Source organism: Lytechinus pictus, chromosome 7 (assembly GCF_037042905.1).
Source record: "Lytechinus pictus isolate F3 Inbred chromosome 7, Lp3.0, whole genome shotgun sequence".
NCBI classification, from domain to species: Eukaryota; Metazoa; Echinodermata; class Echinoidea; order Temnopleuroida; family Toxopneustidae; genus Lytechinus; species Lytechinus pictus.
The window spans coordinates 29,558,348-29,573,428 of record NC_087251.1 but is presented as its reverse complement, the minus strand read 5'-3'; the positions used below and the strand labels follow the sequence as shown (position 1 = coordinate 29,573,428).

At 34.8% G+C, this 15,081-nt stretch overlaps 1 protein-coding gene and 1 pseudogene across 2 annotated transcripts; both read right to left on the bottom strand.

The window, feature by feature from the left end:
- Positions 1 to 778: 778 nt before the first annotated feature.
- Positions 779 to 14,782, bottom strand: LOC129264603 (glia maturation factor beta-like). Of its 2 annotated transcripts, none has more exons than XM_054902505.2 (5): positions 14,689 to 14,782; positions 12,965 to 13,014; positions 11,121 to 11,253; positions 10,026 to 10,099; positions 779 to 6,142 (listed from the first exon to the last, which is right to left on the bottom strand). In XM_054902505.2, coding segments are annotated over exons 1-5 (330 nt in total). In that variant the 5' UTR covers positions 14,690 to 14,782; the 3' UTR covers positions 779 to 6,070. The 2 variants fall into 2 exon arrangements, with proteins under 2 accessions (XP_054758480.2, XP_054758479.2); XM_054902504.2 differs by having other exon boundaries at positions 14,685 to 14,779.
- LOC129264601 (protein-glucosylgalactosylhydroxylysine glucosidase-like) lies at positions 6,775 to 9,143 on the bottom strand (annotated as a pseudogene).
- Positions 14,783 to 15,081: the final 299 nt, after the last annotated feature.

The following is a 15,081-nucleotide window of genomic DNA, read 5'->3' as shown; positions in this document are numbered from 1 at the left end:
GACCTAAAATGCGCAAAGGATGTTCAGTGATACTTGATTACTCTTATGTCCAAGTTTTATGAACTAGACCAACACACTTTCAAAGTTATGGCGGTAATTCAACAAATACCCCAATTTGACCAAAGTTCATTGACCCTAAATGACCTTTGACCTTGATCATGTGACCTGAAACTTGCACAGGATGTTCAGTAATACTTGATTACTATTATGTCTAAGTTTCATGAATCAGATCCATAAACTTTTAAAGTTATGATGGTAAATCTACAGATACCCCCAATTCGGCCAAAGTTCATTGACCCTAAATGACCATTGACCTTGGTCATGTGACGTGAAACTCATGCAGGATGTTCAGTGATACTTGATTAACCTTATGTATAAGTTTCATGAACTAGGTCCATATATTTTCTAAGTTATGATGACATTTCAAAAACTTAACCTTAGGTTAAGATTTTGATGTTGATTCCCCCAACATGGTCTAAGTTCATTGACCCTAAATGACCATTGACCTTGGTCATGTGACGTGAAACTCATGCAGGATGTTCAGTAATACTTGATTAACCTTATGGCCAAGTTTCATGAACTAGGTCCATATACATATTAAGTTATGCTGTCATTTCAAAAACTTAACCTCAGGTTAAGATTTGGTGTTGACGCCGCCGCCGCCGTCGCCGTCGCCGTCGCCGCCGCCGTCGCCGCCGCCGTCGGAAAAGCGGCGCCTATAGTCTCACTCTGCTATGCAGGTGAGACAAAAACTATGTCAAGTGACTTAAGCCAGGAGTATATTTCTTCGAAATCTTTATTAGTGTACAAAATGCTGTTTACCAATATGTCCCAATTGAATGATTAAATATCAAATTTAAATCTACAATAATTTTTACAGCAGGATTTAAATACACAATTCCAATGCCTTAGCCATCTAATCAGTGAAAAATCCAAGGAGAATCATGTACCACGTCTATGTATGTGATTATTGCAATTATTAACGAATACTTTACTAATTATCAAATAGAAATGTTTAGATGACACTTGAGCAACATAATATTATGAGGATTACACTGAAAAAATCAAAAACACAATTTAGTTCATTTGCAAATCTTGTTTTCTCAAAAAGTTGGTCACATTAATTTCCATTCGTTTTCAAGGATGTAAATATAAAGAAAGTAAGCCTCAAATAGCACACCAATAGTATTATCTTGAATTCCATTTGGTCTCTTTTCTTTATAAGATTCCCAACATGCTTATGACAAATATGAGGATCCTTTTGAAGAACCATCATTTCACCAAAAATATTACTTGAAAATTTAAACAAATAGAAGCTATGTGTGGATTAAAGAAATTGAACGTAATCATGATATCAATGGAGCTAATTAGCCAAAATATTAAGTTTTTCAACTTACATTATTTTACATAATTGATTTATAATTCTATCACAATGTTCATTCTGAGAAAATTGATTGGATTGAGATCACATAAATATGAACAGATAGAAAACGTATACATATTATGGTGAATCATTATTTGCCATAATGATAAATTAATTATAAATCATAGCCCCAGTTCCTCAATGATAATTTACAATGATTGGGCGAGGAAATATTTCAATATTCTACCCATTCCCAGTGTCCCCAGGCATACCACATAGCTCTATGGCTCGCCCATCCAAACTTCTGTTTGATCAGAATGTGACTTGCCCCTCCAAACTTTTTGTTTGATCAGAATGTGACTTGCCCCTCCAAACTTTTTGTTTGATTAGAATGTGACTTGCCCCTCCAATCTTTGTGTTTGATTAGAATGTGACTTGCCCCTCCAATCTTTTTGTTTGATTAGAATGTGGCATGCCCCTCCAATGATGGGAATATACACCCATCAGAAATTTTGAATGTACAAAGTCAATATTGCACTCATCTTCAACTCTGGTAAAAAATTATCTTATTAGTTTGGTCAATATTACCAATGTTCTCCAATGGCACAAATAATGTTATATTGACAGGATGCACCATGCCACTATTTACTAAGTTTCATATATCCAGAAGCCCCTTAGGCCCAAATTCACAAAGGAGGTTTTGAAAACCCATGGTTGAGTCCATGGTTTATGCACATTTCCTGTATAAATTACGCTTATTTACCACAAATATTAAAAGATATCCAATGCTGATGCACGCTTTTGTCACAGTGCACCAATTGACGCCTGTTGCCGTGGTTATCTACGCTATTTTATTCATGAGTCCACTCTTCAAACAGTGGTTTAATGACTAAAAATAAGTGTAATTTATACAGGAAATCTGCATAAACCATGGGTTCAACCGATGGCTTTAAAAACCACCTTTGGGAATTTGGACCTTAGTCTCTTGATATGATCATAACTTGAACAGCATTGCCAAACGGGGGATATAGTTGAATAAGAATATGATATAAATGTGAACAAAAATATGTCTTCCCAGACCTGCAATACCAAACTTTATTTAAAAGTTATTAATACATCATTAAACGATCTAAAATACATTTCAAAACATGATTATCCATCATATTTAATCATAAAAAAATTTCAAAAAATGGTATTCGTGCATAATGTACAAGTATACTAACTCAATCAAATACAACTGTTAGTCATATCAGGAGTATGAAATACACATACGCATACTGACCTCTTTTATCAAACACAATCTGATATTTCACATAATAATTCTATAACGTTAGCTTGTTTGGAGCATACAAAAGTTGAAAGTCATTAATGTGATGAAGAACCTGAAGTAGAAAGATGAAAGTAGAATAGTGGAAGACTTTAAAAGAACTAAGAAATATGTCCTAATAGAGACAGCCGTGTCAAGTGTCAGGAAACCTTTTAAATACAATTTTAGTTCTCAATAATAGATAAAATCACAGCATTACATCACTATATGATGATGTGAACAACAGCATACACAGTAGGAAGTTAATTAGTACCAGCCCACATTTCAAATGGAATAGGATTAACTTAATGGGGTTTTTAGATTAAGCAAAATTCCATTAAGTTGAAATATTCAGAGAACAGATTTATTGCAATTAATGATGTATGCCTATGGCAAAAACAAAATATATTGAGATGATGGCATGAATGGATTTATGAACAGATTTATCAAAGGCCCCCAAATATTGTGTCTTTCTGTTGTAGGATGATTAATGTTTAAAATAATAGTATGCAAAATGCTAAGTGAGAACATCAGTACAGTATCATAGATAAGTAAACTGTATAATTTCCTGTCAATATCAATATTGTTAAACTGTAATTAGTAAAGATATCACTCATTATTACAATTGTAAAATATTTAGAAATGCAGCACTTGATCACCATGGCCCTTTGTTATTTGATTTTAACAATTTTCACACCTCTGAATAAAACAATAGCAATGAGTTATTTGTACACTGTAAATTAAAACAGTGTAAAAAGATAACACTGAAAAAGAAGATGAGCTTTGCTGGAAATGAAAAAAAAACCTCTGATCTAGCAATCACAGTGTATAAATTTCATAACATATGAATGAAAAGCATAGCCTTTGTTTTACACCTACTTCCAAATTATGAGCAGTCAAGTATGGATGATTATATGCAATAATGCAAATCTTTATACCTGGCTGTGATCATGCTTTGCTTCCATGTTCATGTCTAATTTCATATTTTTTTCTTCTGAGAGAGGAGATGAAGTGCCTTCTTTTGATATACAAATCTGAGTATTTTAATCAGTATAACACACTTTGCAAACAATTTTAGACAAATGAATGCATGACTGCTGTTGCCTCTTTGACTTCTGAAAAAGGGGTGCAATTAGATCAATTATTCATATTTCATTTCCTGGCTGAATGAATAAAACAGGAAGTATCAGAATTTTATATCAAATAAGAGCATATCATCTCTTCTCTCGATAAATAAATATGAAATTAGTCCTGATCATGGTGAGTTACCCTTTAATGACCACAGGAAGGTCTGAAAATATGCATGATTGCTCTTAATGATTTATTATTCATTGATCCATGACTCATCACAATTAGCAACTAGGTGAAAAACAAAGCCATATATATTTTTCTCTTTCTCTTTGGATGATGTGATACCTGGGTTGGCAATTTGGACTTCCAGCATAATTCATCTGCTCCTTTTACAGTGTTGTTATTAATGTAGCGTACAAGTAATTCCTGTATATACTGTGTACAAAGCCAGTACAGACTTAAAAATAGTATGGGCAAGATAAAATAGTAATCCTAGATCAAGATTGTCTGAAAATGTGACGTTCTTGGCAAACAAATATGTAGAGAAATTGTCCTTACATGAAACTATAATAGGAGGGAAATATTGAAAAAATATTTTATCATTTGCACTTATAAATCACTTAAACACACACACATACATGCTCTTACAGCAACATGTAATAAAATCAATATGTTCAAGAGACATACTGAATTTGAAAGTGACTCCTTTGTGCACAAATAAGACTATACGTAGAAATGTTTTTGCTACTCTAAATCATTATTTCAATAATAGCAAAACTGACTATCTAAGCTTATAAAAACCTAATAAATTTACACAAATAATGCTGAACTAGAATTGGATGCAAGAATAAATAACGAAAGATAAATCAAATTTGAATATCAAAGTTTCTTCCATGACAAAGAATATTCTTACTACAACAAAAATGTAGTCATCCAATATCTTAGAGGTAAAAGTGATAAATACAGGGTTTATACACTTGTACATTTTCTGAATTCCCTGACTGCGTCATTGATTGTGTGTGCTGTTTTAGTAAGAAGTAAATAGAGTATGCTGGAGGAACAAAGACAACCTGAGTGCCAAGGAACTGTGCAAAACAAACCTGTTTTTATACATTAGTTTTCACAATTTTCCGAAAGTCACAAACTCATTGACTTTCCCTGACATTTCTTGAATATTCCAGTAATTTCCTGACCTATATGAACTTCAGTGTTGTAACACTATAGTTACAGTTGCGATCAATGGCAAGGCTCAACATTAGTGGTGGTCCTGTTGCCATGGTATCATGGTATTGTCTTACAAGGAGTTGTGATTGATCTTGATCAACCACAACTATGGAAAGCAAGCAACATCTAAAATGCTTGTTTGTTCAAACTGTTTTCTAGATGATGATGAACACTCATACATTCCTTGTTGTCTTGAGAATTCAGTGTGCTAATTTTTGTTTACCAAAAGATATTGTACAAATTTCCTGTAGGAAAAATTATGACATTGACGGATTTCCATATATTTGAGGTTGATCAGATCAGTCACAACTCTCTGTAAGATGGGATCCAGGCTGCTGTTGTGACCTCTTCTCGGCAAGCCAAGATTTTTCATCAATTCACGAAAAGAAAAGAAATATGCTCAGCATTCAGTGATTAAAATTGCATACATTATACCAACTTACCGTGACCCAAACTGCAATTCATTTTGTTTGCACTTCTGATCTATGTGCAGAAACACACAAATTCAGCATACAGTAGCAAACTACTAACTTATATGCTGAAGCTACAGCTCTCCAAAATATTAATAGTCACTGTCCTGATTTATCCTTGAAATCTAAAAATTTGTGAACAATATATATGGACTTTAATGAGGGAAATAGATCAAATGTCATCAATGGAAATCAAGCATTATGTTTATCAGGCACTGATTTGGCCAAAATATTAACGCCATGAACAGCGCACGATGATCAGAAAACTGGTTGATATTCTGTGATGAAATTGCTTTATATTTCCATCATTATTGCCGAAGATTCAATCTGATTCACATGAGTACATACAATGAAGAGTGACAACATATATATTACATTCTCACTTGCATAAACATATTTTTTTTATTTTTATGCTACTTTTTTGAAATATACAATATTATCAATATCACATACCATGATATCTTCAATTAAGTTGTTCATGGGTATTTCTTAATTCCACGAGGACAACTATGTTTTTTCTTGAGAGTTTTTCATGATAAAAAATGTGTACTATATATTATCAATGTTTGACCTGGCTAAATAGATATCAAGAAACATAAACTGCATTGACTACTAAGAAAGTGAAATTCCTTGTATTCATCTAAAAAATTTCAGTTTTTTTTGCATCCACTCCTCTGTGAACTCATCCAAGTCCCGTAATTCAAAATGCTGCAGTAGAAAAAGAGAAAAAAAGAAAGACAAAACAAAATGTAAAATCAACATCAAAGTGCAAATTGAAAGCACATACGTGTAGGTTCTGACAAAAACATAATATATCAAAATAGTATTATTTCATCAAATGCATTTTTGAAAAAAGGGCCTTATTCATATAACAAGTTTAGAAGTAATAAGCGTTCACAAAGGAAATCTTTCATAAACATACCTTTGAACATTATGCAGCAAACATAATGAAAACTATCAAAATGGAATTACTTTGGGCAAAGAAAATAATAAATTTTATGTTACTCTCATTCAATTGACCATAAAATAGGAAAAACCAGGGAGGTTCTTTTGAATCATTATTATTGCACATAAATCATTTGTGTTTAAAAAAAAACTCTTTACATAGTTTAGAAGAAAATAAATATGGATTTATAACACATTTTGAGAAATATGATTCACTTGCAATTTAGAAAAATGTGGTTCTATAATTCTAATTTAGTATTGCATATTATATTATTGTCTTGCATTACCAATTTAGTGAGTGTAATGAGTAGCTGCAGTTGAAAGGTGTTTATTGACAACAAGATAATATAGTTTGAAGGTTAAAGAAAAAACAATTAGTTCATTTCCACCAATCTGACCATATCTTATGTGTATATGCATGCATAAATAGAAACTGCATAAGTTTATACTAAATGAGACAATGTACCTCTAATATCTACTAGTGTGTTGGTTCTATGCTGAATGTAAAACGAGGAACAGTAACTGTAGTTTTGAGATATAACGGTATAACATGAGATCCCTGAACAAGTTGCAGATCAGCATGGAAGGAAAGGTTATTCCTGTCAAGGACAGTGACATGAACAGTGTCATTTTTCCCACAGATGCATAGGGAGTTTCCCAAATAGTTGAGACCTCTAAAGGTTATAGTATCTGTGTTTGCAGGAAGTGTGATGTCAACAAGGAGACTGTTTCTTTGTAGTCGTATTCCACCATAACCAAAGACAATGGCCTGAAGGAATCCTCCCATTCCAGTGACAAAGTTAACAGCACCTGCCCCTGTGGCTGTTTCTGTCCAAATTTTAAATGGTTCTTGGATATTGGCATAGCTGCGAGCAATAAATTTTTCAGCTTTGGACAGGTTTTTCATTTCAAACCAGCCAATGGCAAACATTCCCCAAGTCATTGCAGGCCCATCAGGATCGGTTACATTGGCTCCTTCATAGGTCTCATAGATCTCAAGATCATTCCGCCTGGTGGCTGCTGTCATATTGGCCATCAATGGGTATCCAAGCAGGATGGCATCTGCTTGTTTGACAATGGTTCCAGGAGTGTAGCCTTCAAACTCTGGGTGATACTGTAGCTTATGATCAAAGGGAATGAACATGTTATCTGCAATGTCTGCCCATTCTGCAGGAACTGACTTGTTAATCAATGAAGCAGCATACGCTGGTAGTCTGAGACTTATTTGGGCAATAGTGTTGGTAAAGACAGAGTTATTGACACTTTCATGATATTCATCTGGTGGCATGACATTGCTAATTGTGTATGCTTCCAACGTTTGGTTGTACTCCACCTTGCTCTCCCAGAATTCTGCAATACTCTTGATCATCTCAAATCCATCGTGGTCCTCAAGGAATGTTGTATCATTGGTTGCCCACAAGTGTTGCTGCACAGCAAAAGCAATGTCTCCACTGATGTGAAGTTCGTTGGTAGGTACGGTGTAGCAGGACAGACTTCCACACCTGTAAATGCCATCTCCCAGGGATACTGTGCACCTCTGTAGCCATTCTTGGCAGCATTGTCCTTAGCTGCCTGCAGGTGGTGAGATCTAGACTTCAACATTTCGAGTGCAACATTTGGATGGAACATCAGTATTGGTGGGAACATCCACGTCTCCTGATCCCAGAAAACGTGTCCTTTATAACCATCAGGATCACGTCCCCCATGAGCCAAATCTCCGGGACTGATGCCATAAAAATGGAATGGAAATTGAACATCATTTCCTTGAGGAGGTAGAGAGCTTGTAATATAATACATACTACCATAGATAGCTTTGGCCAGTTCCAGGTTGGTTCCATCTAGATCAATCTTCCCATCCTTCCATTTTTGTTGCCAGGCATGCTCATGCATCTGACAGAGCATCCCTGCATCCCTCAACTCCCATCCTGCTATCAGTGACAGCAAGGCTTCAGATTTCCTTCCAGATATTGCAAAAAGAAATGTCCACACTTGAGAATCAGCACCTGACACCAATGTAAGGGTTCTAGGCACATCATCCCAATACATATAAAGTTGTGAAGTTGAACTTGTAGGTGTTTCAGAAGTAATTGTACTCCCACTTGAGAACCATGGATCACCTTCTGTCTTGGGAGCTACCACCTGTAATCTAACATCATCACTCTTTGGGTTGAACTTGTGAGTCAAAGAGACTGTTATTTCCTCAGTAGATTCTTGCTTTCTGGAGATTAATATTTCGTTCACAATGAGACGAGTCGTATGTTGATGAGCATATATTCTGTGTTCTATGTTACCTGCTTTGAGGGTTATTTTGTGGTAAAATATTCCCTTGATTACATTCAACATGAAAGATTCAGTGAAGAATTCCTTGCCATTGCTTTCTATATGAATGTCTGCCATGGAGGGGACCTCTGTATGGTGACTGTCACCATACCTGCCGTTATAGATACCATTCACATGAATGAAGTTACCATACACAGTAGTGGCTAGATATCCATTACCAATAGTTGGCATACAGCAAGCTTCTTGCGGAAGATTAGGGGTTTCAAATATGTAAGCTTCTGGAGAGATGTCGGGGTAATCAGAGCACAAACAAGCACTTTTTACAACTGAAACACAGGTCATGCAGAATACATAAAACATCACTGGATATCTATTGGCCATCTCACAGACCTTTATCCTCATTTTCTAACTAGAAATGCTACAAATCACGATGGCAAGAAGTTAAATGGGTACAAAAGCTTTAGAATTGTTCACAGGTCCTCTACTTCCTTTCGATTGAAGGCAAGGAAGTTTAACATCCTGTGTCCTTTAAAGGGAGAGGAACCTGGACTCGAAAACTGATATCAGGTCCGAAGATTGAGAGGGAATTACTCTGTCAACTAATACAGAGTTTGAATTTACAGCCCAAATTAATATTTTGGACATTCATAGTGATCCTTGCCTAACAGCTTATTATGAATTGAAAGCTAATTAGTCATATATGAAAGATATACATGTATTTGCTTGCAACCTCCCAAAGTTAGGTCAAAGAGTAATGCTTTGCTTATTCAATTTTTTAAGAAACATGTTTTTCAAAGAAGTTGAGTTCAAGCCATGGTTGCGTTTAATCAACTTCTAATTGATTCTGAAAATGATTTGTCTTCCAAATTGAAAAAGGAAATGCTGAAAAAAAAATTTGAATGACAATTTAGCAGAACCAAAGACGTTAAAAATGAACTTAAAGCAACTAGGATCTTAACTGTGACTCTACAATGGGCCTTCTTCCAACAAAAGGATTCACACTCTAAGAAAGAAGAATAGTTCTAGGGTAAAAGTTACTGATTTGCAATAAGTGGTTGGTGGCCTCACAACAAGACCCTCAAAATCCAAAGAAAATGCAGCCTTGCCAAAAATTGAAATTCCAAAAAAAAATATCAAAAACCTCAAATTACTTTATTTTAAAAGCTGAAAATTCATGTTTCACATTCTTTCTTCCATGAAATGCCCATCCATAGCCTACATTTTCTTATAAACTATCACGATTTAAAAGTACCCATAATTAATCAACCATTTCCATTATATTCAACAAACAAAACAAGAATACTATCATCATACACTACTTACTAAGATAATGTAGTTGAATTGTCATCAAGTATTTTATACATACCTTAGTAACACCAATTGCTTGTACAACATAATTATTAGACCCACTGTACATCATAGATAATTCTGGTTGGCAACCTAAATTAAAAAAGAAAGAAAGAACAGATGTCAAGCAGTCTATACATCCTCACACATAAATCATTACAGCCAATTTTTGTTTTCATTTACCCTTTTCTGGTTGCTGATGGAAGTCGTTGCTATATTGTCAGTTAAAAAATAATAATACCCCTTAAATATAAATGTTTGTAAGCACGGCAAATTGTGCAATTCTTACCCGGTCTTTAGCACGGCTGACCTGATTAGGTGCTTGGAGCATCAAGGCAATTCATCATTTCAGATGCCCATACCAAAATTTTTGCCTTGCACCCAGAAAACCCCCCCCAAACCATTGTTATATAGGGCCTACATGTAATGTGCAGTGGGGAGATTACTCATGTATGAATATAAAGCTTACACTAAAACACCAAACTATCATTTTTAGAGGATGAAAATATTGCATAATCTTTAACTCTGATTGGCATACAATTTTGATTCAACCAAGCAGTAGACCAATTCAATCATTAGATAGTAAATTTCATCTCACTTGAAATTGATTTTTAGCTGTAAGCAAGTCACCTCAGAGCTCATAAGCATTACATGCATTCATGCATTTTTGCCATGCATCCTAATACGTTGCATTTGAGGCAAAGTAAATTATACCCCAGTCACGTTTGCTCTAAGGCAGTCATACAGTGAGTTGAAAACAGCTGGTTGAACATCTTTTTTGTAACAGCTACATACATGTTTAGGTGGTTTAAATTAAAATGAATAAAACGGGTGTTTTCTACTCGCCGCTGTAGAGCAAATGAAAGAATAAAATAGAACAGAACATTCCCTCAAATTTGGATGAAAACTTAATATGAATTTCTGACAGTTGGTAGTTGTACATTATTTCATGGAACAGTGATATGTTATTATCATAACTTAAAAATTTCATATAAAATTGCAGAAAATAAATCTTGGCTTGGACCCTTTTTGAATAAAAAAGACCCTCCTTATCTTAAACTATTGTTTTACTTGATTATACACCAAACACACTTTCTTTTAATGTTATACACACCTTCTGGATGTATGTGAACGTACACCTGTGGATATGATATTCTTCCATCGTCATGGTGATAACAGTAACTATAGAGTACATATCTTGGTTGATGTTCAGGTAGTTCAGCTCTTAATTCGTCTGGGGTCATATCCTAAAAATGACACATGAAGAAGTGAATCATACAATAAAAAAAATAATGACGATAAAAGTATTTTTGGTTTTTGGCCACAATGCAAAAATCAATTACAGAACATACCTTTTTAGATTACAGGAAATTAATTCACTTTTCAAATTCGATCAGCAGTTCTGGTTGTAAGAAAAAAGCTTTCATCCATGTTCTGTACAGTCCTATGTAAAAAAAACTTGCTACACAAAATAAATTTTCTGTAACTTCACAAAATGTGGAGCTAGTTGTAATCTATTTTCTAGCCTGAGTCATATCACAGGCTTTTTAAAAATGAGACCTTACCCTGCTGCTTGCCAGACCCATTGCATGCTGGAAGATAAACTGATAACTGGAGTGTCTATAATTGCTTAACTCATAAATCCAAGGCCAACAAAAAACATGGCTGTGGATGGCCTTGATTGATCTTGATGCATTTCTGATTGGCTTTGGAAATTTTTGTGCCCTTCATTTATAATCCCCATTTGTGCAAACATAATATAGATATGCACCCTATTGAAAAAGTGACTTTGCCCCCAAAATATTGAAATTAAAGTCCTTTCATTATCACTAACAGACTTGCCAACCTGAAAAAGGGCATTTCAGTATTAGAAAAGCTGAAAATCAGTATTTTGGTGAGGAAATCAGTATTTTCAAAGAAATACCATAGGACAGGTTCTCAAAATACTGCCCGGATCTGGCCCGCGAGACTGCTGTTTTTTTTTTAATCACTAATTTTAAGTCACAATATGAAACATAGCTCAATATGATTACATTGTGTATCCATGAAACTGTAATAAAAGAAATGGCAGTCAAATTACTTTGACTTTTAAACAATGTTTAGTGGAGTCTTTTCGACTTTCTTATTAGATGACCAGCGCAGCGCCACATTGAAAAAAAAGTAGTTTCACGTCAAACGTTGATAACACGTTTCATTTGAAAACACGTGCGCACAAATTCCAACACGCTATCAATTTGGTTAAAACGTGAACTTAATTGCCGGTTCAGTTATGCTGAGTTTCTCAGGGGTACATTAGTCATCATTAATTTTTAGCCAGGTCAAGATGGCATCAAATTTGGCAAAGAAAAGCAAGATGGATGCTGAAATCGTGTTTTCCATAAAGAATGGACAGACAAGTATGCATTCATTTTGCCGCAATCGAGCAGAAGTCCAATGTGTTGGCCTTCAAAAAATATTGATAGGCCTACTACAAAACATTGTCTGTCTCTTCAATTCCAGGTATGTGTTAAAATTTACATAGATACAATCTACATTCCTTTAAACTAAGTACAATTTTGTTGTCATTACTATTGACTCTCGCTGTAATTGAAATCTTTTCTAATTTTGCCTGTGTTTCATATGAAACTGTTATAAATTTGTTGGGTTAAATTCTCCCAAGATACGGGCCAGATTGCACCAGAGAGCATCTAGGACCCCGGCCGCAAGGTTCTTCGCGCTTCGTTCACATTTTTTTCCTTCTAAGTATCCACTTCACCCTGGCCCTTTCAGGTGTATTTCGAGTCTCATCTGGCCCTTCATAGAAAAAGTTTGAGAACCCCTGCCATAGGAAAACACATAAAACAGAAATTTGAGAAATCAGTATTAATTTGCATTCTGAAACCATCGGTATTCTTCTCATTTGTCAGTACTAAATACTGAAAATCAGTACCAGTTGGCAGGTCTGCACGATATTCTTACCTCGTACTCATCATCTAACACCACCAGCAACTTACTTTTGTCTATCTTCACTGTATAATGAGAAATCAAACAGAAAATACATATGTTAAACATTAGTGCTAAGTCAAACCAAATGCTGCCAGTCACCAGAACAATTCCTGGCAGACCGGATTTGTTTGTAATAGATTGATGTAATAAAGAAATACAGAATATTGTACTAATAAAACCAGTGTCTGACAATAAAAAATTAGTCAGGCAGCATTTGTCATCTACTTCAGAACATTCTCAAAGCTTGATTTTTCCCTTTTATGTCTTCAATTACATCACAAGGAACAACTTTCTGCTTGCTGTGAAATTTCTAATGACCATCTTGACCAACTGAAGGATTAAAGTCAGGTCAATTTCTTAAAATGCCCTGATTGTGTCAAGTGACAAGTCAAATTGTTTGTCTTCTTAAACTAAACAAAATAGTGTATAGTATCTTATCCCCTTGGCCTCCTCAGTCCTCCTGTTAAAAAGTAATAATTGGAAAATTTCAAACTCCAAGGAACTGTCATATGAAGGCAAAATATTGGATAATTTTTCGAGTTTTTTTTTTGTGTCTATTTTTTTCATTTAAATTTTAAAGTATCATTTTATTAGAAGTCCTTATCCAGTCCTCATCCAGTGGGGTCAAGACAAGGACGTTAATAGTCAAGTGAGCTCACTGGGGGGGGGGGGGGGGGAATTAACATGCCTATTTGAGATGGTAAATACTTCCAGTGTGGTATCATTGCATTGCATGAATATCCATCAAAGGCCCAAACTGTCTGTTTGCTTTATAAAGTTTACTAACTTCCTGATGTTATTTATAGTCCTTCAAGCCTTCTCTTTCCAAAGTTTTCTCATAATACCATGTTAACCTTCCCATGTGTAATGGCTACCAATTATTTCTGGTAGAGCAGTAACATCAGTTGGCCTGTTATATTTTTAGTATTACTGATGACAGTCCAGAAATCAAAATTGTAAAGTCCTTCTAAGCTCCAGAAAGTAAAATTTGGCCATAAGTCCTTCTTAGCTCCAGAAAGTAAAATTTGGCCATCATACTGATGTGTTGCATGGCCAAATTCTACTTTCTGGAGCTAAGAAGGACTTTACAATTTTGATTTCTGGACTGTCATCAGTAATACTAACAATAGTTTTATAAGATAGGCCTATAATCATCCAAAGTTCATGGTGTAAAATGAGAGAATGGCAATATGGAACCATTGAAACCAGTAGAATTATTTAAAACAGACAAATCAAAGAAATGTTGATAAATTGAATAAATGATAATATAAGGCTATGAGAATTTGGATGTTCAGACCTGTAATGTCATATTGAACAACTTCCACATTACTGATGTATACATTTCACTTACATCCCCACTTTATCGAAATCCATAGCCTAAGTGTTCTTTTATGGGAGGACATGTAATACATGTTTCCTAAAATGTAAAATGGACAAAGAATTTGTGCTATCACAGAATGACTAAAATAGATGTTTGGGGAAACATTTTCAGAGTCCAAAGCATGGAAGAGTTGTTTATGTGTCACATCACACATCTTGGTCACCATTGTGATGGAAGTAGCATTATCCATATCCACATTCTAATGCTTAAAAAATTATTATTGTTTTTCATATTGTTCTGAAACTTTTTTTCACATGAGCTTGTTCTAAGGGTTTCATTTTCCTATATTTCATTCAGCAGTGTACTACTTACTTACTATTGCAGCATTATTTGTGTCCTTCCTGTAGCGAAATTTCTTGAATAGCGGTATTAAACTCTCGTCTATATCACAGACTTTTAAGTTTGCTGCCTGCATAAAGAAAAAATAAAAGAAAAATAAATACAAAAAAAGAGGCACCTCCCCTCTTATTATGATAACAATTATCGCCCCCACTTTCAACATTGAAAGATCACAAGCAAGTTTATATGATCATTATTTTGATACCAAATATTGGTAACTTGCAGGGGCAGCTTGGGAACATCAACTGCATAGTTGGGGCAGCTAAAACCATCGCCCAAGAAAAGTTGCGCGGACTGTACGGACCGTTTAAGTCCAACTTTGACTTAGACAAAAGCTTCAGTCTCTGTTCTTCGGTGGCACTAGACTACA

Excerpts from the sequence above, each read along its gene's own strand:
- LOC129264603 (XM_054902505.2), bottom strand. Across the intron at positions 10,100-11,120 it reads CGTTCACATACATCCAGAAG|GTTGCCAACCAGAATTATCT; the intron begins GTGTGTATAACA and ends TTTTTAATTTAG. Across the intron at positions 6,143-10,025 it reads AAGCAATTGGTGTTACTAAG|CATTTTGAATTACGGGACTT; the intron begins GTATGTATAAAA and ends TTTCTACTGCAG.